This window comes from Podospora bellae-mahoneyi, assembly GCF_035222275.1.
Source record: "Podospora bellae-mahoneyi strain CBS 112042 chromosome 1 map unlocalized CBS112042p_1, whole genome shotgun sequence".
NCBI classification, from domain to species: Eukaryota; Fungi; Ascomycota; class Sordariomycetes; order Sordariales; family Podosporaceae; genus Podospora; species Podospora bellae-mahoneyi.
Window position 1 is genome coordinate 4,829,439 of NW_026946359.1, and position 24,583 is coordinate 4,854,021.

The 24,583-nt window shown below is 52.0% G+C and overlaps 10 protein-coding genes across 10 annotated transcripts; 6 read left to right on the forward strand and 4 right to left on the reverse strand.

Moving 5' to 3' along the window:
• Window positions 1-869: 869 nt before the first annotated feature.
• QC761_114520 (uncharacterized protein) lies at window positions 870-2,838 on the forward strand (the record flags this gene model as incomplete). Its single annotated transcript, XM_062874727.1, has 2 exons — window positions 870-1,262; window positions 1,322-2,838. 2 exons carry the CDS (start codon window positions 870-872, stop codon window positions 2,576-2,578), a joined length of 1,650 nt encoding a protein of 549 aa, XP_062737903.1. The 3' UTR covers window positions 2,579-2,838.
• A 191-nt stretch (window positions 2,839-3,029) lies between these two features.
• Window positions 3,030-4,417, reverse strand: QC761_114530 (uncharacterized protein). The gene is made up of 3 exons (XM_062874728.1): window positions 3,813-4,417; window positions 3,590-3,742; window positions 3,030-3,517 (listed from the first exon to the last, which is right to left on the reverse strand). Exons 1-3 carry the CDS (start codon window positions 3,989-3,991, stop codon window positions 3,358-3,360), a joined length of 492 nt encoding a protein of 163 aa, XP_062737904.1. The 5' UTR covers window positions 3,992-4,417; the 3' UTR covers window positions 3,030-3,357.
• Window positions 4,128-5,264, forward strand: QC761_114540 (uncharacterized protein; the record flags this gene model as incomplete). The annotated part of the gene is made up of 5 exons (XM_062874729.1): window positions 4,128-4,440; window positions 4,555-4,837; window positions 4,913-5,019; window positions 5,089-5,121; window positions 5,203-5,264. Exons 1-5 carry the CDS (start codon window positions 4,380-4,382, stop codon window positions 5,262-5,264), a joined length of 546 nt encoding a protein of 181 aa, XP_062737905.1. The 5' UTR covers window positions 4,128-4,379.
• A 1,151-nt stretch (window positions 5,265-6,415) lies between these two features.
• Window positions 6,416-6,790, forward strand: QC761_114545 (uncharacterized protein; the record flags this gene model as incomplete). Its single annotated transcript, XM_062874730.1, has 1 exon — window positions 6,416-6,790. One exon carries the CDS (start codon window positions 6,416-6,418, stop codon window positions 6,788-6,790), a length of 375 nt encoding a protein of 124 aa, XP_062737906.1.
• Window positions 6,791-7,284: 494 nt separating this feature from the next.
• QC761_114550 (uncharacterized protein) lies at window positions 7,285-8,523 on the forward strand (the record flags this gene model as incomplete). Its single annotated transcript, XM_062874731.1, has 1 exon — window positions 7,285-8,523. The coding sequence occupies one exon, from the start codon at window positions 7,285-7,287 to the stop codon at window positions 8,521-8,523; it is 1,239 nt and encodes a 412-aa protein (XP_062737907.1).
• A 401-nt stretch (window positions 8,524-8,924) lies between these two features.
• On the forward strand, window positions 8,925-10,001 carry QC761_114560 (uncharacterized protein; the record flags this gene model as incomplete). The annotated part of the gene is made up of 1 exon (XM_062874732.1): window positions 8,925-10,001. The coding sequence occupies one exon, from the start codon at window positions 8,925-8,927 to the stop codon at window positions 9,999-10,001; it is 1,077 nt and encodes a 358-aa protein (XP_062737908.1).
• An 817-nt stretch (window positions 10,002-10,818) lies between these two features.
• MRS6 (Rab proteins geranylgeranyltransferase component A) lies at window positions 10,819-12,795 on the forward strand. The gene is made up of 3 exons (XM_062874733.1): window positions 10,819-11,005; window positions 11,079-12,148; window positions 12,342-12,795. Exons 1-3 carry the CDS (start codon window positions 10,932-10,934, stop codon window positions 12,671-12,673), a joined length of 1,476 nt encoding a protein of 491 aa, XP_062737909.1. The 5' UTR covers window positions 10,819-10,931; the 3' UTR covers window positions 12,674-12,795.
• On the reverse strand, window positions 12,764-19,242 carry rec8 (R8 protein). The gene is made up of 7 exons (XM_062872011.1): window positions 18,178-19,242; window positions 17,956-18,121; window positions 17,675-17,903; window positions 16,513-17,619; window positions 15,316-15,352; window positions 14,980-15,261; window positions 12,764-14,923 (listed from the first exon to the last, which is right to left on the reverse strand). Exons 1-7 carry the CDS (start codon window positions 18,453-18,455, stop codon window positions 13,060-13,062), a joined length of 3,963 nt encoding a protein of 1,320 aa, XP_062737910.1. The 5' UTR covers window positions 18,456-19,242; the 3' UTR covers window positions 12,764-13,059.
• Window positions 19,243-20,371: 1,129 nt separating this feature from the next.
• Window positions 20,372-21,726, reverse strand: QC761_114595 (uncharacterized protein; the record flags this gene model as incomplete). The annotated part of the gene is made up of 2 exons (XM_062874734.1): window positions 20,372-21,565; window positions 21,646-21,726. 2 exons carry the CDS (start codon window positions 21,724-21,726, stop codon window positions 20,372-20,374), a joined length of 1,275 nt encoding a protein of 424 aa, XP_062737911.1.
• Window positions 21,727-22,219: 493 nt separating this feature from the next.
• QC761_114600 (uncharacterized protein) lies at window positions 22,220-24,145 on the reverse strand (the record flags this gene model as incomplete). The annotated part of the gene is made up of 4 exons (XM_062874735.1): window positions 23,740-24,145; window positions 23,560-23,675; window positions 22,829-23,505; window positions 22,220-22,771 (listed from the first exon to the last, which is right to left on the reverse strand). Exons 1-4 carry the CDS (start codon window positions 23,805-23,807, stop codon window positions 22,220-22,222), a joined length of 1,413 nt encoding a protein of 470 aa, XP_062737912.1. The 5' UTR covers window positions 23,808-24,145.
• Window positions 24,146-24,583: the final 438 nt, after the last annotated feature.

Here is a 24,583-nt window from a genome sequence, read left to right on the forward strand (position 1 = left end):
TGACTTGTAACACTATCAACTCGGACCTCGAAAAAGCACAAGCGGTCTGGGAAAGCTGGGGAATCTGGGGTTTGGCTTTATATGGTATCGGGGATACGGGTCCCAGGTTCAAAAATGACGTGACGTGACGACGGGTATGATTGTGTCGGTAGCTAGCATAAGGCCGGTTTCGAACTTTGGTCTTGGTTTGGGAAATTCAACAACAGTGAGCAAAACAAGACGCAAAGTCCCAACTCAACCGAGAGCTCGGAGACGGAGCCATTCTTAGCCCCAACGGCGACCTCGATGAATTTGGAGTTGGGGACAGAGCGGTGCTGCGGTGCTGCGGTGTTGTCAGATGAATGCTGCAGATGACCGAGGCTCCCGACGGCCGAACAATGCCTCGGGGCTGGCTCGTACAGCTGGAAATGTTGTGGCGCGAACCGAGTCGTGTTGTCAGACGATAGCACCAGACTTTCTTTCTCAATGGAAGAATGGATGGAGGGGTTGGCTTGGCGACGTTAAAACAGTGGTCAGAACTCGGCATTTTTCTCCTTTGGGGGCGTGACCTCGGGCGAATGGGCAGGCAATACGGGCGCAGAAGGGAGGGGGCGCGCCTTATCGATAACCCGACTTTCTGGCTTTTGAGCCGTGGGACCGGACCACTGCGGGCGCTGCAGGCTCAAAACTCGCCAGGATGAGCGTGCGGGATGAGTTCTACGAAGTAATTCTGAGCATTCCGGAAAATAAAAAGGTTGAGCACTCTACAGCGCGAATAAAAACTCCGCTTCCGATGGCCCCTTTCATTGACACGTTGATGCCTCCCTGAACTCACCTTCCCATCGCTGTTTCAATTCCCCTGATGGGAGAGCACCCCTGACCACCGAACCATGCCGAACGATATCTACCAGGCCGATGCCCCGCTGCTTTCTGGAGACGTGAAGGCGGCCGTGGGCGAAGAGGCCCGGGAGCACGGAGCACACACCCCGACCGATGGCAACATCCTCTCATCGCTTGTTATCCCGAACGAAGTTCCTCCTGTCCACGGCCGTCGCGAAAGGTCCGGCACCGTCTGCATTGCCGAAATCGACGAGACGCTGAGCCATCCTGGCTCGGTGCGCATCAACGTCAAGGGCGCATTCATCGTCGACCAGGACAGCAGCACCCCGACGCACTCCGATGACGGCCGGAGCGGATCCCCCGGCCGGTCGCCAGTCCGGCATGAGACCCAGGATATTCGGCTGCCGAACCACACTGCCGTCGTGAGCCATATCGCCATTGATGTAGGCTCTGCGACCCCTGAATTTCACAATGATGTCATCTTGCTGATTGGTCGTTCCAGATTGGTGGTTCCCTTGCCAAGCTTGTCTACTTCTCCCGAGAGGCTCACTCGACCGAACCGGGCGGACGGCTCAACTTCCAGAGTTTTGAGACGGATCATATAGATGATTGCCTCGAGTTTATGCGCAAGCTGAAGCGCAGGTACCAGCGGGCCAACGGGGCCAACAGCCCACCGGCGTCTGAACTCTGTGTCATGGCGACAGGAGGCGGCGCCTACAAGTTCTACGACAAGATCCGAGAGGTGCTCGGCGTCGATGTCTTGAGGGAAGATGAAATGGAATGCCTGATCATTGGCCTTGATTTCTTCATCAACGAGATCCCACGTGAGGTCTTCACCTACTCGGAAGAACATCCCATGCAGTTCGTGGAGCCAGGAGACAATGTATACCCATACCTCCTTGTCAATATTGGATCTGGCGTATCATTCCTCAAAGTTTCCGGACCCCGGGAATATGAGCGTGTTGGCGGTACTTCACTAGGAGGTGGCACTCTATGGGGTCTCCTGAGTCTCCTTACCGGTGCGCGCACATTCGACGAAATGCTGGACCTTGCCTCTGAGGGTGACAATAGCAACGTAGACATGCTCGTCGGCGACATCTACGGCACCGACTACGGCAAGATTGGCCTGAAGAGCACCACCATCGCCAGCTCGTTTGGTAAAGTCTTCCGTAAGAAGCGGCAAGCCGAGACCGAAGCCGAAGACAGCGGCGGCCTTGCTCACAAGGATCAACTCCACCATCGCCAACAACAACCCCGTACCCACAATGGCGTGCACACCCCACCACTTCTAGACGAAGACGTGGAACAGCCCGAGCCGCAACTATCAGACTTCATGTCCAAAGACCCCAGCCGCCCCTTTTCGTCTGCCGACATCTCCAGGTCACTGCTGTACGCTATCAGCAACAACATTGGCCAGATCGCCTACCTCCAAAGCCAGATCCACGGGCTGTCTCACATTTACTTTGGCGGCTCATTCATCCGCGGCCACCCCCAAACGATGAACACCCTCAGCTACGCCATCAAGTTCTGGAGCAAGGGGGCCAAGCAGGCCTACTTCTTGCGCCATGAGGGCTACCTCGGTGCTGTGGGTGCGTTTCTCAAGAGACAGCCCCGGAACTGGGGTAGAAGGGGGTCGTTTGAGGAGGCCGCGCTGGAGCTCAGAATGCGGGCGCGGACGAGAAGTGCGGATTCTATTCCCGAGGAGGTAATATCCTCTGTGGATGACAAGCTCAGTGGAGGCGAGGAAGTTGCTGCTTGATGATGGAAAGTCTTTTTCTGGTGTTGTTCTTGTTGTGTGCGGAGTATAAAACATTTTGACAAGCTGGGCGTTTTGGGGGTTTGGCTGTTTGACGAGCGTATACTTGTTGTACTACTGCTTTTTGTAATGGTGTTTCTTCTTTGGGACGGCGGCGACGGCAGCACAGACCTGATTCTTTTTCTTCCTCTCCTTCTCCTTCTTGCTGAGGCCACAGGCGATACCTGCCTAGAAGGGGGTTGTTCTTGGATGTAAGATTCCTGTGTTTTTTGTTTTTTTTCCTTTTTGTTTGGGTTGTGAAGAGTGGCAACCGGTTTTTAGAGAGATACCTTATTCGTGTAGTAGCTTCGTTGTTTATCACCTTTTTGGATGTTGATACCAAGAAGAAACAGAAGGCATATTCACATTTTTTTCACCATGCATCTTCTTTGAGTGATGTTGTGTCACCAAATCAAAGTCATCCATCAAAAAAGTCAAATGTAAATTGCAAGTTCAGTATAAACTCCATTCCCCCTACCCTGCTTCCCTTTTCCGCTTTTCCCTCCGTTCTTTCTTGCCCCCCACCGACCAACCAACCACACACCACCATCTTCCACGTTTTATGGGTAATTGTACAGATACAATTTCCTCACATCTTCCCCCCACGCCGAAAAAATGAATAAAAAGACCATCGTTTGTTACACACACACACTTGCTATTAGTGCACGTGTTTTCACACTGCCCCCCAAACAACCAAAAGCTTCTCCATGTCCCTCTCCTCCAGCACGCATCGTTCCTTCCCTCTATGAAGACTTGTGCTTAATAGCCTCCTTGGCCTCCTTGACCGCCTCCTTGGCTTCGCCGACCTCCTCCGCGAGCTTCTTCTGGGCCTGGTGGTGGAGGAAGATGCGGCTGCACTGGATCACGCCGACGCATCCGAGGAAAAAGTTGACTGCGGCGAGGCTGAATATGCGTGCATGTTAGCGTATGTTTTGCGGGTATAGGGAAAGGGAGGGGGGGGTGAGGAAAGCTTACAGGTAGTTCTTGGGCTTGATGATCAAGCACCATCTCGTCCAGATGATGCCGGTGGTCGTGAGGGCGGCGTTTTGGGTCAGGGAAAGGGACTCGGCGGGGCGGGCAAAGTCTGAGACGCCGACGAGGACGAGGCCCCATTTCATCATTGGTGCCCTGGCGGGGAGAGAGGATATGTTAGTGACTGATTTGGATCGCGGGGAAGTTGATTTCGGGGCAAACATACCAAAAGTGCACAGTCTTGGGACCCTTCTCGCTCTTCCAGAACTGCTGCATCCATGACTCTGGCGCGGCATTGGCCGTGGACTCGGTGGACTGGAAGCGGCGGGTGGTCTTGGAGGCGTTTTGCTGGAAGAAGGTGCGGGCACGGAAGGCCGGGCGGGAGGCGCGGAAGATGGTGGACATTTTGACGACGGTATGTTAATTGCGCAAACAATCAACGGAGGTGAGGTAGGGGGTGGGAAAGGTGCTCGTCGTCAGGGGTGGTGATGACGGGGGTTGGGAAGTATTAAGGTTCGGTCGGGTCGGGAGGTCGTCGGGGGACGGAATCGATTCAGGGAGGTGTAGGATGTGGACTCCGGTCACCGGCGGGCGGGAGAGATGGAATTATTTTGAACCCAGGGATTTTTCTTTTGTCAGTTGTTAGTTAAGGAAAATCTACGATGGATTGGAGGCAACACAAGTGGGCATATGGGGAGCACGGACTGGACGTAATAGGACGAAGAGAGATAATTCAATCCCTCGTGACTCTTGCCCAAAGACAGCTTCGCAAGTTGAACCTCCGGTGGTGGGAATGACGAGCTGGACAGCGATGCGAACAAGGCTCTCGCTGGCAGTCGGCCAACGCGCCGTGGGTCCGTTGGGAAATCCGGGGATAAGAATTTCTGGCGGGCCTTTTTTGTCTGGTCCGTGCACCGCTCAGGCTTTGTGCAACCACCCCTCGAAGTTATGCACACTATTTTATGCAGCGCAGGAAGTTAAGAGGTGCAGCGTTGCAAGCAACTTGCGCCAGCAGCAAGAGCTCCATTTTGAATCAATCGAGCCTCCACGACCCGCGAAAGCCCACTTCCTTGTTGCCCTGGGGCCGGACAGCAAACGACAACAACAAAACGAACCAATCGAGCGACTAGTTTCCCTTCCGTTTTCATATACAGAGCATATCAAGATGTCGGGCAGATACGCTTTCGCCAAGGGCCTCAAGGAGGTTCGTTTCCTCTTCTGCCAGACTGGTGAGCACAGCGCTGCTACTCGGTATGTTTGCGCCTCCGGACTGCATTGGCAGTGCCTTAAGTACAGGATATTGATTAACGATTGTTGTTGGTGTAGGTCTTTCCTTAGCCGCGCATACCCCATCATGAAGAAGAACAACCCATCGACACCCATCATGCTCCGCGAGGCCCAGGGCACACTCCCCAAGATCTATGCGAGATATGGTCCGTTTTCAACACCAAGGAGTTTGTCAAGAACTGCGATATAAGAAAGAATACTGACAGACTGGGCAGGACTTGGTCAGGAGAAGAGCCAGTCATTAGAAGGTATGGTCTACATCTGAGGGTAGTGGGAGGCGGTTGGAAGGAGGACTAAGGGTGACTCGTGCTAATATTACTCTGGTATAGGACTTTCCGACAAGCAGATCGAGGATGCCGTCACACAGCTCGTCAAGAACGAGACTTCATAAACGACCGGAACAGAGACAGCAACTAGACGACGGCCCGGGCAAGCTGGCAAGAGGGATGGGACGACATGTTTATAATGCTGCGAAGTTGTAAATATACCTTCTGGAGACCATGCCTGTGTCTATTTCTTCAGGCGCTCCCGGCCATGTGGTTGTGCCGTTTGGAAATCTGTCTATCTCGAAAACTGAATAGATCGCGACTGATGAATGCCTAAGGACTATGGGTTGGGTGTTGCAGATCCATGGCAACCGCTTCAACTCAAATCGAAACTGCTTATACGTTACACGTACAGCATGTTCGTTCGGTGCCCGGGCTTTGTATTCTATTTGGATGCTGGTCACAAAAAAAAGAGATCCTCGTCGATTCTCAGCTTCAGGGCTCTTTTAGATGCCTAAGCAGAAAGGGAATTTCTGGGCCTTCGAAAGCTTTGGGCTTCTGCAAGGGAGAAGCATCATTTTCCAAGCTAAATCATCTCCCTTTCGGCCTCCTCGGCCCCCTTTCCCCTTGTTGCTGTCACAAGCTTAAGCGGTGCGGGGCTGTGTATGGCCAAAAAGTGTGTGTAACTGCGTGAAACCAGAGACACCGAGAATCATACAAGCTTTCAACGACCACATGTTTGGCCAATGAGACTATCAATAACCACAAACGACGTCAATTCGACCTCACCCATTGGCATTGCGGTCTTTTACAACCAGCAATGGCAGGGCTATGAGGGCGGATGATAGCGGGGATGCGCAGCCAAGCGCTCTGTCGCTCCGACCAACCCGCAGTCAGCATCGCCTAGAAAGGCCAGCCGCTAAAGACATTGACCCTTTTGAGTTCGCCACTACTGCCTGCTGAACGACTTTGTTAGATCATGCGGCAATCCTCGCAGATCGAAACATCAGAAATGGTGATATACCTTGCCTTCTGCATGGGGAAGATGTCCCAGACGCTCCACAAGCAGCAGTTCGGGAATCAACTCTTGGGATCCCGGCGCAAAGATTTACACTTTTTGTTTTGTTGAAAGCGGGCCGCCGAGGAGGCTTGGACCGGACATATAACTTAAACCCCCCCTCCGGTCTGGTTTGGTCTGATCTGATCTGGCCTGAACTTTTTCTACTTCAACTGTTTACCAAACTGTTCCCTATTCTTGGACAAACTTCTCGCTTTCATGGCCAAAATGTTCAGACACAGGCGCTCCATGGGCAAGCTCACCGAGCACCCGTCGATGTACTCATCACTCCTCGATCCGAGCTCTGAGCATAGCTCTGATGGTGCTGCTTCACCCAGATCACCCAACTCCTCAAACCGACCGCTTCTGGGAAGAGCCAAATCCTCGCTTTTGGATTATCAGTCACGAAATTGGATCTCAGCTGTCGAACACCAAGGAGAAAAACCCCCACCCCGGAAACTTGTTAAAGACATGAACGGATCTGGACGCCCCTCCTTCTCTCAGTCGCTTTCAGACAGCGATGGCGAGAAGGAGAAGGGGCTCATGAGACGCCAAATCGCCAGGCTCAAAAGCTTGTACAGGAGAGAGAAATGAGCTCGACCGCCTTCTTGTCCAGGCTTTCTTGCTGGCAAGAAGGTCTTCACAGAAAGTGGGGGATGGCAATTCGAGATTACGATAACCCCGCGATCCCCGCCATCATGGATCCATATTCGAATACCCCACCACCAAGTCTTTGCTGGTCACATTTCTCTCTTGTTTTATGGCGACATTTGGAGTTGAAGTACGAATCTTTTTTTAGTATAGGATATCATACCTCATATAGCGATACTCTCGACGCCGTTGGCTTTCTCCGCCTCTTGTACGGCCGCCTTTGACGAGTCCCTGGCCAAGACGGCCCCGCTTTCCGGCTCGCAACATTGGCTTACAGATATCAAACCCGGCTGCCCGAATTCGTCTCGCCAATCTTCGGGCACAAATCTTCAAGTCAAGACACTTCCAGGTAATCTTGGTCTTGAGTTTTGATCGACGGAACTACGCGCCTCTCAGATATACGGACAGCCAATCTTCAAACTCAGCACCTTATTCCGATGCCAGTGTGGGCGCCAAACATTCGTCCTCCAGGGGCTGGCTCCTACCTCGCCCTGGGTGTGGCACTCGGTTTAACAACAGGCTTGACACTCAACGCACTTAGGCAGCTGAAGGGCTCCAGGAAACCTCTACTCATCAGGTCACCCCGTGAGACACAGTTGTCGAAACTTTCAAGAGAGGAAATCGATGCGTTGCCCTATCCCCCAGACGCATTGCCAGGGGGCCGGGACGTTGAGACACCATACGGCATCATCAAAGTATTCGAATGGGGCCCTCAAGATGGAGAGAAGGTTCTCCTGCTGCATGGCATCAGCACGCCTTGTTTAGCACTGGGAAACCTCGGGCAGGAGTTGGTCAGAATGGGATATCGTGTTATGATATTCGACTTCTTTGGGCGTGGTTACTCGGATACTCCAACCGACCTCCCTTATGACATTCGCCTATACACAACTCAGATACTCCTCGCTCTTGCCTCGTCGAACGTGGCGTGGGCTGGGAATGACGGATTCCATTTAATTGGATATTCTCTGGGAGGAGGAATTGCTGTTCCGTTCGCCAAAGACTTCCCCCACATGGTCCGGTCTGTTGTCCTTATCGCTGGTGGAGGACTGATTCGGCCTGAACATGTCAGCTGGAGGAGCAGATTACTGTACTCGACCGGGATATTCCCAGAATGGGCGCTCGAGTTTCTAGTTCGGAGACGCCTCATGCCAAAACGACGAGAAGCTATGACGGAAACAAGGATGGCTACTCAGGTGGTGGACAGACCTAAGATCAAGCACAAAAACAGTGATGCCAACGGCGGAGATGGTTGGGACGGCGCCACTCTGTTGGCACATCGACCGGGCCATACAGTGTCGTCCGTTATGGAATGGCAGCTTCACCAACACATGGGGTTCATTCCGGCTTTCATGAGTAGCATCCGTCATGCACCCATTTACAATCAACACAAGGACTGGATAGCATTGGGGCGGCTCCTGGCCGAACGGAGGAAAGAGGCGGGCTGGGTGGACACAAGCTTGCCTGGCCTTAAGGGGGGAAGCATTCTTTTAGTACTTGGAGCCATGGACCCCGTTGTTTCGAAGGAGGAGTTGATTCATGACGCTACGGCTGTGCTGGGTGAGGATGGGTTTGAGGCTGTGGTTTTGAATAGCGGGCATGAATTGGTTATGACCAATGCGATTGAAGTTGCCAATACTGTTGCTGGCTTTTGGCTGCGGCTACCTGGTACAGAATAGGATGTAGATATACTTTCGGAATAACGGATACAAAGAAGTTAGATAGCATAGACAAATGGTGCAATGAGATGCCATGAGCTTTTCTCTCAACACTTTGCTGAGCTGTTTTCCCTTGCTATCTGTCTACAAATCGCTATAATTGCAGCACGACCACTGATTTCAGCTACACATGGAAGCCCTAAAGCTCAGCTACACCGCCCTAAACCAGCGAAGACTCCAGGCAAACCCCACTAAACATACCCCCACATTTTCTACCGTCCCAGATCTGCAAGGCTGAAAGTCTGCATAGAAATTTCGCGACCTCATCTTCCAGACGACTTTCACCAAGCTCAAACAACACCACAATTGTACAAAACTTCGCCGGCACATAAAATAAAGAGGACATCTACAACCAACAGAACATGGCAACAGCTTCACCAGCTCCATCCGGGCCCCAGCCCTCCCTCACCTTTACCCGCCCCGTCTTCGCCAAGCTCTCCCCCCACCCGTACCTCCTTCGCACTCTTTCCCCCGACTCCCCAGACCAGCAGCCCACCCGCAACAACGGCCGCGCGCCGCACCAGTCACGCCCGATCCAGATCAATACCTCCTCCCTATCCCAAGCTCATGGCTCTTCCCTCGTCCGAACAGGCGACACGACCGTCATCTGCGGCGTCCGAGGCGAGCTCCTCCCCGTGACGGCCATTCCCCAATTCCGACCTCACAACGAGACGCTCTACGATCAAGACGAGGGCGATGAGGCAAGGGCGAGGAAAGAACTCAAGGATTACGATCTGCTAGTCCCCAATATTGAGCTGGCAACAGGGTGCGCGCCGCAGTTCTTGCCGGGTGTACCGCCTACGACGTTGGCGCAGACGGTGAGCACGAGGGTGTACAGTCTTTTGCACGGGGCTGGGGTGGTGGACGGGCGGGGGTTGAGGGTGTGGTTCACGCCGGAGAGTAAGAAGGAGGAAGGGGATATGGAAGTTGAAGGGGAGGAGGAGCGGGAGGAGCAGAAGCCGCAGTTGGTGGCGTATTGGGTGCTGTATATTGACTTACTCTTTGTCAGCTTTGACGGGAACCCGTTTGATGCTGCTTGGGCGGCGGTTTTGGCTGCGCTGAAGGATACGAAGCTTCCCATGGCGAGGTGGGATCCTGATAGGGAGATGGTTGTTTGCCGGAAGGGGCAGGATACGAGGTTGAATGTCAGGGGACTGCCGGTGGCTTGTTCGGCGGCGGTGTTTTTGGAGAAGGAGCATGGTGAGGTGGGAAGGGGGGAGCGGAATAGGCATTGGATTTTGTTGGATCCGGATCGGAGCGAGGAGGAGCTGTGCAAGGAGGTCGTTACTGTTGTTGTGGATTGCTCGGACGGGGGGGAGACGAGGGTGAGGAGTATTGAGAAGCAGGGTGGGACGGTGATTGGGAGGGAGTTGATTAGGGGTTTTGTTGGGGTTGCGGAGGGGAGGTGGAGGGAGGTGAAGGAGGCGATGGGGAATTAGGAGATTGTGGAGATGGTTATTTGGAAAGATGAGGATATGACAGAGTAGAAGGGATGGAAAAATTGATACCCAAAAGATGGTTTACATGAGCTTTGAAGCGATGTTTTCCATTTGTCTTTCGTATGTGGTTTAGTGTGATACTCTTTGAGAGGCCATTTCAAACTGCAATGACGGTAACATTTGAAAACTGGAAGAAGCATGAAGTAAATGTCACGATCTGTCTTGTCTAGGGAAACCTATATCTCATCCAAAATAAAAGCCCAGGCGCTAACCGCCAGCAACATATCTCGACCTTGAGAATTGTCGGGTAATTGGAAAGGCAGCGTAGACCCTTAATCCAAGTCAAGAAGTCTTGATAGCTTTGGAGCTGAAATCCATAACCCTGCTCAAGAATCTAATCGATGTATACTTTCAAGGGCAGCCGTCAAAAGGGGTCGAACAGCGAGGGCTCGTCATCATATAACAGCAAACTGAGCAGCATGGAAAAATGTGTCTACACTTTCGACCCACTCTTACAGATGAATTCCAGAGCAGGAGATACAGGGAGACATTTGATCTGCCGCTCAACAGGAGAGTTCCTAATGAAAGCAACTCCACCGTACCACAATGCTGTTGAGGGCAGACATCACCGTCGGTTGTTGAGCGTTAGTGAGAAAAAAGAGAAAGTTTCCACTCGAGCCAAAACCTTCAGTGTTTTCCTGCAGTCGCTCGCATGGTCCGTGCAGAAGTTCAGGTGGGGCTCGGGCCGAAATTTGCCGACCCTGAGGCCCCATCATCGCGAACAAGGTTACGCCGATCCACCCGCTCGAACTTCATTCAAATTTTCGCCGCCTGCAAGGCTTCTTCTCAACTGCTTCTTTTCCACCACAACTGCAAAACCTGTCTGTTGGTACAGTCCCGACTGTCACAGAGTGCCCGCTCCATGTAGCAATGAAGTCTTTGGCTGACACCCTCTGGGACGTCGTCATCTGCGGCACGGGTTTGCAGCAGTCGCTGCTCGCTTTGTAAGTACAATCAAGCAAAACACCAACTTCGCGTTTGCCTGTCTAACTAACCCAGCACTTCCCCTCCTTGAAGAGCCCTCTCGAGATCCGACAAGAAGGTCCTTCACATCGATCCAAATGACTTCTATGGTGGTGCTGAAGCAGCTTTCAGCCTGCAGGAAGTAGAATCATGGGTTGAAAAGGTCGAAACCGGCAAGGAAGGCCTCTTTGAGGCTGCCTGCCTGAAGAAGCTCGGGGGTGACACCGGCTTGTCTTTTCCCCGCGCATACTCCCTGGCACTCGCACCCCAGCTCATCCACGCCCGCTCGACGCTGCTCTCCCAGCTTGTCTCTTCCCGCGCCTACCGGCAGGTCGAGTTCCTTGCCGTGGGATCCTTCTCTATTTTCAAGCCCTCCCCAGATTCCTCGCAAAAACCCACCCTGGTCCGCATCCCTTCTACCCGCGAAGATGTCTTTTCTACCACCGCCATCTCAGCAAAGGCAAAGCGCGGTCTGATGAAGTTCCTCAAATTCGTTTTGGATTACGACAGCACCCCTCAGACAGACACATGGCAACCCCACGCGGATGCACCACTGACTGAGTTCTTGCTGAAAGAGTTCAAGATGGATCAGGAACTTCAGACTTACATTATCACTCTCACCCTTTCACTCGACGGAAAGATCAATACCAGAGACGGGCTGGCTGTCATCCATCGCCATCTCTCGTCGATGGGTATGTACGGTCCAGGCTTTGCTGCCCTCTACCCCAAGTGGGGCGGCCTGTCAGAGATTGCCCAAGTCTCATGCCGAGCCGGTGCGGTAGGCGGAGCTGTATATATGCTCGGGACAGGCGTCAAGACGATGAACGACAAGGACGACCCCATCGTGATTGAACTCTCCAGCGGCGATACAATCAAGACACGCAAGGTTGTCCGCGCCAACGAGAGCGCTACTGATCGATTCGGTATCAACAGGCTGGTAGCTGTTGTTGGCTCCTCACTGAAATCGCTTTTCGAGTCAACGGTCGAAGGTGCACCAAAGCCGGCCGTCGCCATTGTTGCTTTTCCAGCTGGCTCCTTGTCAACTGCTACTGGGGAAGCATCAACATCCCCGGTGTATCTGTCTGTTCATTCCAGCGATACCGGGGAATGTCCTGCCAACCAAAGTAAGCCAACTCTTTCCTTTGTCTCTTTCACTACCCTTCCGAGTACCATGATGATCCAAATCGAATACTTATCTACATTGTCTGAGCTTCGGCACTGGCGATAATACCTCTGACATTCTGATGTACTCTCACTCAAATCATATTCATTTCTTCATGCTGGTTCGTTGAACAAGCGCTAACTGGAGATCAACAGGTGTTCTTTACTTTACCACTGGCTTAGAGCATGCCTCCCAGGACTTGCTTCAACAAGCATTGGATTCTTTTCTGGCTGCTTTGTCTGGTGATACTGTCCCCCAGTGTCTTTATAAACTGCAGTATAAGCAACTGCAAAGCTCGGCTCACAGTCAAGCAAACGGTTCGATTTTCGATTTTGCTCCTCCTGCCTCAGCCCTTGCTTTTGACGACTCAATTTTGCAGTCGGTTCAAGATGCTTGGAAGATGGTCTTAGGTGATGAAGCTGTCGAGGAAGAGTACCTTACCTTTGCTGACCGAGAAGGCGCAATGGATGATGACGAAAGTGTATGATTAATGTCGATGACGGTAAGGGGTTTCATTTATCATGAGATACGATGGTTAGTCCTGGGTGTAGCACATCCATTAAGAATGAAAAAAGTTAAAGAACAATTTGAGTTTATTGAGCATTGTGATCCTGTGAATCTAATGTTTATACAGCGTCACCATGATGCCTTTTCTCCACCCCATGCCCTCCTATGCTTTGTATTAATTGTTGTTTGTCCGAAACTCCGTCCGCTTCGCGCAGATGCAAGCAACACGGTACAAAGCATTCCGGAAATATGACCTCTCCATCCAAGCAACAGCTTTTGTGAGATTTCCGAAATCTCTCCATTACGCAAATCCTCCCAAAATCCGATGAATTTTTGCCCAAAGATGCGATAAATGCATCATCCCATTTACTCCTCGTCATCATCCCCAGTAGCAATCCTCGACTCCTCACCACCATCCCCCATCTCCTCATCCTCCCCCTCCTCGCCACCATCCTCAGACAAAGGCAAGTCAACCCCCACCCTGATCTCCCCAAACGGCTTCAGCCCCCCCTGTCCATCCTGCTTCACCTTCACCACATTCTTCGTCGCCAAAGTCAACACATGATGAAAAGCCTGCACCACCACCGCCCTCTTCCTATCCTCCGGCTCAAACAAGTCATCAAAGCTCACCCAGGCTTTCTCGTCCTGCTCATCATCCTCATTGGCGTACCCCTTGGTCTTGGCAATATGCCGGAGAAACCTTGCGAAGTTCTCCCCCTCGCGATCAAGGGCCTTGATCATCTGCTGGGAGGTATCAGCTGGCACCTTTATCTCCTGGGGGGCATCAATCGGATCGACGATGGGATCAGAAGAGAGGAAGGCACCACCTCCTCCTTGGGTGAAATCCGTGTCTGATCCAAAGATGGGTTGATCGCTGAAGCGTTCGATCTGGTCTGATCCCCCCAAGATACCAGCTCTGGCACGGTGGGTGAGGGGGGAGGCGCTGACCTGACGGCTGCCGGGTTTGGAGCCGGCACCGCCTTTGATGGAGGAGCTAGGGATGTGAGAGGAGGGTCTGTTCCAGGGGGCATCGGAGTGGATTGCGTCTGAGAGTTGGGCGCTGGTGCCCCTTCTGCCTGCTTCAATTGGCTCTCCTTGTTCAACCAGGAGGAAGAGCTGGGCTTCGTTTGTAAGTTGGGGGGCACCTTGTGGGGCGTCGGGCTCATTGCTGAGGCGGGGACGGACCCTACGGGCGACTTCGTCTTCTTCTAGCTCGAGGGCTTGTGAGGCTGTGCGACGGCGGCTACGGGGGGTGGCGGGTACATCGCCGCTGACGTCGGAATCTGGGCTGATGAAACCTAACTGCTGAGCGAGACCCTCTCCTGCAAAGAAGGGGGCCAAGGGGTGCGGGATGTTAGGATAGCCGGCCAAGTAGCCAAAGTTGGCGAGACCCTGTCCGAACACCAGATTGTAAGCATTCATCCGTGTTTCCGTGGCTGTGAGTCCACGTCGCTGCTGTCGAGCGGTCTCTTCATCAGCTCTGTTGGCGTAAGTGTCACCCCAGAGTCGAATCTGCCCACGAGTGAGCATAGTCTGATCATCTGGCGCGAGAAGTTGGCGGCGACGCTGACGTCGAGCACGAGCTGGAGCTTGAACTTCACTAGCGTTTTCGTCCATTTCGGCCTCTTGCTGTTGCTGCTCTTGGTTCTCTTCTTGCTGCGCCTGCCTGACTTGGGGAAGGACAGGGGGTTCAGACGACAGGCGCGGATCAGAAGGAATGGCAGGGTCTTTGTTACCCATAACGAAGTCTCCTTCGCTATCGAATCGATCGAGACCGAGATCAGAGGGAAGGTGGTCATCGACCTTGAAAATATCGACCTGGGGAATCTGCGGCAGCTCAGGCTCATCGAAAAGGGCTAACACGTTCCCGTCTGCGTCGATTTCAATGCCCCAATCATCGATGGGTGCAAGCTGTCGCTCCTCATCGCCGAAGGGCAGCACTTGTTGGTTGTCCATGCCACGATCTATGTCATCGCTGCCAAAGGGACCGTCATGGAATGGGTTTCCAAGACCAGAAGAAGATCCGGGGAGGTCAAGGCCCCCATGGATCGAGCTCCCGCCAGCGTTGAAGCTGTCGAGCTGGTGAGGTGACATCTGTGAAGTGCTGTTGCGTGATGCTTGGCTTTCGACGGCTGGAAGAATCAAGTTACCGTCATCGTCAAGCTCAAAGACGGGGAGCTGGTAGTTGAGGTCAAAATCAGGGTCGTCTTGGAGCATGAGCTCCTTCCGCCTATAAGATATCAGCTACCCACGTTATCAAAGAAAATTTCTTTCGAGCAACCTTACTTGGCCTTGCCTGCCCTCGGATCCAGTGCATTCTCATTTCCTCCCATGGCATTGTAAAAAGCCATCATATGGGCCTGCACCTTCTCAGCGTCTGCCAATACATACTGGCACTGCTGCGAGTACACCCTGGAGACACCATAGAGAAGACTGCCTTGGAGACGCAGGGCAATAGGGGCACCAGGCTCCAAGATAGTTTCACAAGCCTTCTGGACGTTGACCTCCTGGATCGCCTTGCGTGAGATCTTCTTGGCATTGGACTTGATGCCAACGGTTGAGACGAGCCTGGTGATATTAGATACGAGGATAACATTTGGTAAAAGTAAATTCTGAACGTACCAGACTGTGGCCACACCATACTGGTGGCTGGTGAGGACTGTTGGTGGTGTAAGCGTCTGAACTCTCGGATGGCTCGGCAAGATACTTACTTTCGTGGCTGTAGAACATGCCGTATGTAGATATTTGGCTTGGACAGCCAGTAGTCTATGTATCTGGTGCTGTTCGTGATAGTAACCCCCTTAAGTAAGAAAGGCTGGGGCCCACAGTGGGGGATACTGGATGTATTGCGGCGGAATCGAAGGATATCTCGTAACGCTGGAACGCACGAAAAGAAGCGAAAGGTGAACGACTGAAAGGATATGTAACTCGAGATATTTGAGCGACCGGACTTGTCTTGAAGTGAGATAGGTCCTCTCACTAGTGTCGGACCTTCGAGTCGATCGAGTCGTGGTGAAGGGTTCGCGGCGCACAAATAAGGATGCTTGGTGGAATGAAAGGAAGAAGTGAATGGACGAAGGCCTCAATTGCGAAAAGACTGGGGAAGATACTCACAATAGGCAGTCCCACGCGTCTGGAGCGCGTGGTGGGACCTCTGGGAAGGAAGGAGCATTGTGGTCACTGGGGGACAATGGCCTAAATTGGAAGGCACCACTTTCTATGAGCACGGCCTTGATGCATTCAAGTAGCCTTGAGTAGCTGTTCTGAATGTGTTCTCTTTCCACAATAGTATCGTATCTGCTCGCAAATGCGGGAACATGTTGAGTATCATATTCGGGCCGAGCCCCTGAATGCTTGGCAACGACGTTGCTCTGTCATGGCGCAACCCATTGTATGCACACAGACTTGTTGCTGGAGGCACATATTGCTCCGTGGTAAACTCTTCTCCTCAATTCAAAATACACTGGTGTGGGCAATGAAGACTCCCCTTCGCCAGCAGGACACACATTAGGGAACCAGTCATGCAAAATAGCAAGCCAAAGCCATCACGTTGAAGAGCATGCCGTCTCTGAAGAGAGCAGGTCTTGGTCAATAAAAAATGAGTAGTTATGAATGTACAAAGAAGAGCGTCCCTATCATGAAGGGCAAAATGTGGGAATATCATACATAAATGAGACACGTTCTTCCAACCCAAGCCCTTCCTCTTTCGAAATTCCCTCATATTCAATTAGGTCCGTCATTCTCTTGCCATAAAATTATTTCAGGGTATCCTTTTCCTCTTTTTTTTTTCCTTTTTTTGTTCGGTATCTCACTACTGACGCTGCTGGTATTGTGGCGGCTGTCCCTGGTACATCTGCGCCTGTTGCTGCTGCTGCTGCTGATACATCGCCCGCCGTTGCTGCTCCAACTGCTGCGTCTCGTATATTTCCTGCTGCTCTGCCGCGGTTCTCTTCGGCTCTGCCACCAGCTCATGAGAATTCGTCTGGTTTGGGAGCTCATATAGAGGCTGAGCATACAGCTCTGTCGGACGGGTCTCCGAGTCAAGCTGCTGGATTGGCATTGCGGCGTATGTGGACTGGGGAGAACTATATGGCTTTGATGCTGGGGGGGAGTTCGATGTGATAGGAGCATACTTCTGATCCCAGGCGTAACCATCATACTGCGCCATTTGGTAGTTGTGATACTGAGGAGCAATGTTGTTGTAGTGAACCATCGATGGGTTTTGGGGGTGAGGGACACCGTATGATGGCGCAGGGGTGGTGGGAGCAATCGTTGAGCCGTCGTCCGTGTGCTGTTGGGGCGGGTGTTCGAATCCCTGGTGCTTCTTACGCTTCAGCAACACGATAACTGCAATGAGCACTCCAACAGCAATGACGCCAAGTGATACACCCACTCCGATCCCAGCTTTAGCACCGGTGGAGAGACCCTCGTTTGGCACATCCGATTGTTCAGAAACAGGGGATTCCGTGGTGGTAGGTCCAGAGGGGGTGGGGTCCGTGGTGGTTTGTTCGGCGGGGGGCTCAGGCACATTTGACCATGCCTTCCAAGATTCGTTTTCGTACTTGACTTGGACGAGCTTTCCCTTCGCCATGTAGTAGAGGTGCACCAGACTGGATGAAAAGTCGAAAGCAACACCGACGCTGGCGTTGGGCTCATCTGCCTCGGGCCAGAATGATTCGGTCTGGTTCTCTCGGATACTCCAGAAATAGTTTGTGTTTCCGATCTGATGGATCTTCTTATCGGTGCCAATGTACCAGATGAAACGTGTGTAGTTCCTGTCGATGCTGATCCCCATTCCCTTGGTGGCGGCATCATAAGCAGGCAAGGTGAAGTTGACTGGTGACGTTGCATTGATTACAATTTCGGTCTTGTTCGTCTTACTGGTGATCACATCGGTTTCGTTTTCCAAGGCTTGGGGTAGCGTGGCTGTTACATTTGGTCAGCATCAAAACTCGACAGATGAAGGAAGGTAGATACATACACCTCCACCAAGTTCCAGCACTATTCCATCTTGTAACCCCAATATTGCTCAAGTCCCTGGTAGATACAACCGTGATGTTCTCCTTTCCAGAGTGGGCAGCCCCAAGAGCGGGTATAGTGTTGACATCTTTGCTGACCATGCCCTTGTACAACCATTGGCCGTCGTCTCTCGTATAACCAAGTTGGGCAACCTGGCCATCCTTATTGTGATAAAACAGCCGATATCCTCCCTAGGTTTTGTTAGCGTGAACTGTTGAGTATCAACGGCCTAGGGAAACGAACCTCCTCACCCAGGAGCAAAGAAGCCAATCCGGTGTTTTGATGAACGCTAGGCGATGGCTTGCTGATGATCCAGTTCCCCTTGCTTTCAAAGAGCCCGGTAGTCATGTTGCAGTGGAACAGACCGTTGGCAATCTCATATCTTTCGGTTAGATAGTAGATCGAGGCACTGCAATCTTGCTGTTAGCATCAACCTCTTGCTAACAACGGCAGGCATTTACCTACGCCGTGAATTCGTTCGACCAGTACCCCGAGCCAGCCAGAGGCGTGTCGTTCTTGGGCTTGTATGTAAGGGAGAAGACACTCCCGTCGGTGTAAGAGTATTTTGGGTTGTCAAAGAGGTTGCATCTGCTGTATCGGATGAGTCCAGTTGTCTCGTTCTGGACAATCACTTGAGGCCCGACGCCGTTCCACCAAGCCGCTACGCGTGCCTGTGCCGGTGAGATGGCAGCCCCAAGTAGAAGCAGTGATGATAGCAATGACGCCATCTCGAAGAAGAACATGAATGGTTAGAAAGGCCCGTTGCCGGCTCGCAAATTCCAATCTCGAACTTGGCTTTAATGCCCTCTCTTCCACTTGCCCAACGCCCAATGCTGGTGCTAGGAAGAGCAGTGCAAGAATGAGGAAAGGATATGGGAGATCTTGACACCTCCTAGTGCTGCTGTCAGACCCGACCTGATGATCGCCAATAGATGCTGAGAAAAAACGCGAGACAATCAGTAGGCGCAACAACGAGGGCGAGAGGCAAAAAGAGAGAAAAATCAGCAAAGACGTGAGATGATGAACCTGGTGAGGGTGGCCTAGGGAGATACGGGCCCTTCCCCTCCCGGTGTCCAGACCGGGGACCATACCGGGGCCTCACTCGGCCAGAGCGGGTTGTGACCCTGGGTAAACCACATGGAGCTGGTATCTGTGACCTTTGTCACCATGACATTCCCTTGTTCTTGTTTTCCTTCCACCCGAAGATCTGCACAGCATACCAAGAGCGCGTGAGCTTTTGGTGCTGACATTGGCGATGCTAGGTAGAGGAGCCAGTTTTGATATGCTCGTTTGGGCAACTTTGTCGTTCTTGGTCATCACTGCCTGGTTCTGATTGGCTTGCTCCCTGCAAGGCCAATTTTTAGGTTCACATCACTAATCTGCGGCACAGTTGCCCCTGCAGCAGCCGCAATGCAGGTCGTCTCTTATTGTAACGACGGCTGGCTGACTGTCGTTCTGCGGCGAGGTCCAATCTTGGATCCCTTCGGTGGGATCTCCGAGAGCAAGAAGTCTATTTCGACGAACATTATGGCTTGCGTAAGACAGCAAAAATGGTGCGAAGAAATCTTCCCCTCAGCACTCACCCCTCTCCGAATATTAAAGCCCAAAAGGCGCCGATAGATAGTTTCATAAGACCCAAGGCAGCACGTATTCACAACCCCTCTAGTCCCAATTCAGGCCACTAACAGAATTTAAAGCTCACGACCCCCGTCTGCCACGAGCTTGTTTCCCACTGAACCCCGCAGAGACTGAGATTGCCGTGGACGCTACGCAGTTGTATCGGCTACCTAGCCCAAAAGCGCACCCTCGTATCCTCTCACTCACAGTCAGCCTCACCTCACGTCTTCAAAACCGCAATGCTCAGGTACCAAGATCTTGAACCAAATCAGGCATCCAAGAGCAGAGCGTCAACACCTCAGTCTTTATGCCTATCATCGTCTCGGATATCAAATTTCATTATCCCTACCAGACAACTCACCAGCATCATTGAGTATCGTTCCGATCAACACTCACAACCCATTCTCACCCGTCAGCTTACATACACTCAACGCTTCAACCCCCTTGCCAAAACCCATCGTATATCTTCGCCCTCTCATTGGTCCCCACCGTCCCCATCCCAGAGACTAAGATGTTTCACTAACATCTGTCAGGCACATATTCGCACAACTTCGGATAGCACCTTAACCTCCAGACCCCACAGCCCACTCGCCTCCAGTCCTCGCAGCAGCCTGAAAATCGGCCATCCTAGAAAGCAAGTAAGCGGCCACCCCTGCCCACCCCTGCTGGAACTTGAAGGTTGAAATTAGCAATTGATTCATATCTCTCACTGGTGTTTACTGAGCACCCATCATGAGGATCAAAGCTCATCACATTTGCAAACGGATGAGGGAGAAACACTTCCTCGTGTCAACTGCCGCGGGTGGTGTTAGCAATGGGCAATGCCGCATTGTGGCTACCTAGCAAAAGACAGACTTCTGCTGGGAATGAGCGCCTTTGAGTACAGTCAATAGGGCTTGAAAAATACTCAGCAGGCCTTCAAAGATACTCGACAGGTCTCAGACACACATCAATATCCCTCACATAACACATTGATAGGTCTCAAAAGGTAATTAAGAGACATGTTGACTATCTTACAGCCCTTGACATTTTGTCGTAATGTCTATTTTTTGTCCTCCTTACGTCTGTCCTCCTCCCCCGATTTGTTGGCCAATACTGCCACCATAGAAGCTTGAGTTTCCTGTAAAATTTTCAGGGCCTTCAGATTTTGCCTGGCCACAGAGCGCCATTTCTCCAGCAGCTTGTAGTTCTCCTGGAGCCGGTCTTTGAGCTTGTTTAGGGCTTCGAAGTGTGCGTCAAACTCTTTCAGAAAAAGAGCGACGGAGCTGTCCGTTTCATCTCGAACATTTCTCCAAACCATGCCCCCAATCTTGTGGAAGAATTTCTCAAGATCGTCAAGGGCACTCTCAATGCAGTTGACGATTTCCCCCCTTGTCTGGCCCAAGTCGCCAACATTGTTTGTCAGTTGCTCCGTAGAATTTCTCAACTCCTCACTGTGACTTCTCAGCTCCTCTCTGGCATTTCGGGACTCGCCAGACAGGTTCTCAAGCTGTCCGGTCTCGAGCTTGGCAGCCTCGCCCATACAAGTGTCGAGCTTGGTCAAGAGGGTGCTTTCCAACTCTGAACACTCTCCGCGGAGCTTGTCAATCATGATGCGGTACTTGTTCCATCTGCTTAGCAGCTCCTTGTAGATTTTGAAGGTCAGATCCCCAAAATCGAAACATGAAAACCCCATGGCGGTCAGCTTCTTCTGGACAGCTGGTAGACCCTCTCCATATGGATGACAGTACTGCGAGGCCAGCAACTCGGCCCTGGTGAGCGGGCAAGACTTCTGGCGCTCCCCGGAATCGTATCTCTCTCTGATAATGCGTTGGAAGCGTTTGATGACTTTGTTGCTAGCCCAAGTCACGGTTGCACCGCCGGATGTGATTTTCGCGATCACTTCAACAACGTCCTTGAAGAGGGCTGGGTAGTCTCCCAACTGGTAACGCGCACGCCTGACAGCAAGGCCGATGTCAACGGTTGCGTTCTTGTCAAGATCATCGTCATTTAGGATTCCTTGTGGCACGGGGCTCTCTGTGCCGGGAAAGTCGTCGGGGTTGATGGTCCGAACGTCAGGATTACCGTCAGATTCAGTATTTCGGTTTGCCTCGTCTCTGTGATTTTGGTCTGGTGTGGTCGAGGTTTTGGTGCCTGGGGGGCTGGCTTCCATGGGAAGAGGGCCTCCGGAAGGAACAAGGCCGGCTTCCTTGCTGTCGCCGCTCTTTTGGACGAGGTCGGGGTGAACGGGACGCATCTTGAATGCGAAAAGGTGGTGCCTGTACACGTTAGTTCTGGAACACCAAATATTTCTCTTTAAACATGCTGTTAGCTTACCAAAGTTGTGTGTGAAAACAGGTTTTCAGCGTCGCTGTAGCGGCCTCGGTGGTGGAATTTTGCCAAAAATAGGAAGGCCATCTAGAAAGTCGCTCTCAGAAATATTTTGGCAGTCAGGCGACTTTTGAGTACCAGGCTCCATTAATTACGTAGTTGAGGTAGCTGCCCTGGCAAGATAGGGCAAGACACTTCTTCGTTCTTGCTCTTATTGCGAGGAGTTGTGTTTGCAATGTCACTCATCTTATCGATGACCACACAGCCGAGGTGTGTTAACTGTATCTATATATAACTGATTTGGTAAAAACCAATGTCTGATAACTAACGTTCTGCATCATGACGACTTGAAAGATCTTTTCTCTTTGTTACAATCAACAAGAGTTCCGGGCTTCAGCATCTGGGTGTCCACGCGCTAGGATCGTTCACAAACACGGTTGTTCAATGCTCAAGCATACTTGCAATTTTCTTGGGGGTTCTAGTTCCCCAGACAACTAAATGAGCATTCTGTCTTCCGATATCTTGCTGAGAGAACCTCGAAAATCACTGTACCAACCTCTCCCACTATGGATGCCTTAGTCTACTCCCCATCCTCCACCGTGACCTTCAGATCCTTGACCTTGAGAACCACATTCTCCTCATCCTCCTTCTCAGCAGCAGCAACTCTGCTGTCCTGAGATGAGCCGGGTGAACTCTCCTTGCTAACAGCGACCTCCTTCTTAGGAGTGCTATCATGGCCAGAATTGCCATCCTCCAATGCATGTAACTCGTCCTTTTTAATCTCGGCCTCGGTCTCCTCCATATCCTTCTCGGTCCCCTTCATGTGCTTCTCGGTCTCCTCCACATCCTTCTCGCCCCAAGCCTGCAGAACTTCCTCCGGAATGACTCCATCATCATTTCCATAGATCTGTATATCCTCATTTCTGTACGCCTCCCCAAGCAAAGCAACATTCTCCAGCCAGTTGAGAACGCTATGGTGTGTCTCAATAAGCATTAGCTCAGTCATATTCGCCTCGCCAGCGCTGAAAGCAGGGCAACCAAAGGAGGCAAACCCAAGAGCACCGGGGTTGCCAAAAGACCCGGCAATAGGGTTGTCAAGGGGTGTGTGGTGGATGGCATAGGCGCGAGCTCTCTGTAGCACCAGTATTGTCAGCATTCCTATCCTCTTCTCAGTATAAAAACCTCTTACCTCTTGCATAAACTGTTTGAACCCCTCACACTTGAACTCATCCGAGTGATAAAACCCTCCCAACACTACCATCGCCCCCATCATCGTCCCAAACTTCTTCCAGACCTCATCATCGTTTAGATATTTCTCCACCTCCTCTGCCGAATTGCCCACAGCAATAATATCCAACTTGGCGTCCTTCCCAACCAATTTGTCTACCACCTCCTCAAAAACACACTTGACGTGCTCCGCAGTGGTAATATTCTTGGGGATCCCATTTCTGGCCTTGTCGTAGGCGCGACCAAGGTGAACCGCGCTGGTCATGGGAATGTAATGGCGGTCCACAGGCGTCAACCCCCTCTTGCCCTCAGGCCACCACCACAACTCACTAGGGTTGGCAATGACGATTCCCGGGGGCGTAGGGTCAGTCGAGGAAGAGGGTTGCTTCTTCAAGGCCTGGACAAGGTTGAGAATCGAGCCCTTGGTGATGCCACCTTTGCCACCCAGGACACGGTGGGCGAGGACACCGAACTGCTGGTTGTCCTCCCCAACAATGAGAACAACTCGAGAGCGCTCGGGAAGGTCGGGACTGATGCGAATAGGGACATGAGGGTCAATGGGCTTGGTTCCCACGGGCAGACGGAGGGGAGCGAGTGACTCGGCATCGAGGCGAGAATGAATCACATTGCCGATGGCTTCTGCAATGGATGTTAGTCATGTGAGCTCAGAAACGGGACAAGGAGGCGTCTGACCATTGTAGGCAAAACGGCGGCGGTCGTTGTAGCGCTCGTTCTTGGTGAGGAAATAGTGGAAGTAGTAGTCGGCATTTTCGAGAGAGCGGATCTCATCATCTTCGTTGATGAAGTAGCTATATATGGCCATTAGTTTGGTTGAGCGATCCAAAAGATCAAGTCCAGGGGATTGTCACGAACCCGAGTTCAGAGATGTTCGCTGGAAAAATGGGATCGGCCGGGAGGCCAGACCAGCGGCGACGGAACATCGTTGTTCGAAGTGAGTGAGGAAGAAAGGCTGCGACTTAGTACCGGAGAGGAAGCCGAAGAAAAGATGTCAAAGTGGTATTCTCTCTGATACAGCGAGAAAATGGCTTGAGTTTTGGATCGGAGTTGGAGCCGACTACTGAAAGACAGGCAGAGATAATTTTTCCAGCTTGATGGCGTTGAAGATGAGGGTTATAGACCACATCTAACTTGGGAAGGAACAGCTGGGTGAACAACTTCAGATGACGAAGATAACAAGCAGCATGACCAGCACCATCTGGAGCCTGGCAGGAGATAGTATCATGAGAGCAATCTCCAGCTGATGCCAGCTCACCAGTGAAGCAAACAAAAATGGCGGCATGATGCCTTCTTCTGCGCCTTTCCGACGAATAATGCCGAAAACAACACCAACTTAATGAGAATGGGAGTGACCTGATGGCAATTATGACTATTTTCCATGTGACGGGCGTTCAAAGTAAAGCAGCAATCGACTGACATCAACTCCAAAGATTCATTCAGTCGTTCAACATCATAGCATGACAAACCTAACGCAAACGCAGCACCGCCCGACTTTGCAACCGCTAGTTGGTGTATTTGCTGTCTAAAACATGGCAATGCTGACTGAACCAGGCAATTGATGACAAATTGATGTGAGAGGATCTCTTCCTCACATCTCAAGCAGAGCTCAAGAGTGCAATGAAAAGAGGGTTCGCATCGCCTGGAGGCAGTGTAATACCAGGGACACTGTGGCCGACAATCATGGGCAAGCCCAGAGGAA

What these genes read in the sequence shown, in the direction of transcription:
- MRS6 (XM_062874733.1), top strand. Translation starts at nt 10,932, where the DNA reads ATGAAGTCTTTGGCTGACACCCTCTGGGACGTCGTCATCTGCGGCACG. An exon ending in CAGCAGTCGCTGCTCGCTTT is followed by an intron (nt 11,006 to 11,078) that starts GTAAGTACAATC and finishes CCCTCCTTGAAG; the next exon opens with AGCCCTCTCGAGATCCGACA. An exon ending in GGAATGTCCTGCCAACCAAA is followed by an intron (nt 12,149 to 12,341) that starts GTAAGCCAACTC and finishes GGAGATCAACAG; the next exon opens with GTGTTCTTTACTTTACCACT.
- QC761_114530 (XM_062874728.1), bottom strand. Translation starts at nt 3,991, where the DNA reads ATGTCCACCATCTTCCGCGCCTCCCGCCCGGCCTTCCGTGCCCGCACC. An exon ending in CCCAAGACTGTGCACTTTTG is followed by an intron (nt 3,743 to 3,812) that starts GTATGTTTGCCC and finishes TCTCCCCGCCAG; the next exon opens with GGCACCAATGATGAAATGGG. An exon ending in ATCAAGCCCAAGAACTACCT is followed by an intron (nt 3,518 to 3,589) that starts GTAAGCTTTCCT and finishes ACGCATATTCAG; the next exon opens with CCTCGCCGCAGTCAACTTTT.
- rec8 (XM_062872011.1), bottom strand. Translation starts at nt 18,455, where the DNA reads ATGTTCTTCTTCGAGATGGCGTCATTGCTATCATCACTGCTTCTACTT. An exon ending in TGCTGGAACTTGGTGGAGGT is followed by an intron (nt 17,620 to 17,674) that starts GTATGTATCTAC and finishes CAAATGTAACAG; the next exon opens with CCACGCTACCCCAAGCCTTG. An exon ending in GCCGCCACAATACCAGCAGC is followed by an intron (nt 15,353 to 16,512) that starts GTCAGTAGTGAG and finishes CACCACCAACAG; the next exon opens with TCCTCACCAGCCACCAGTAT.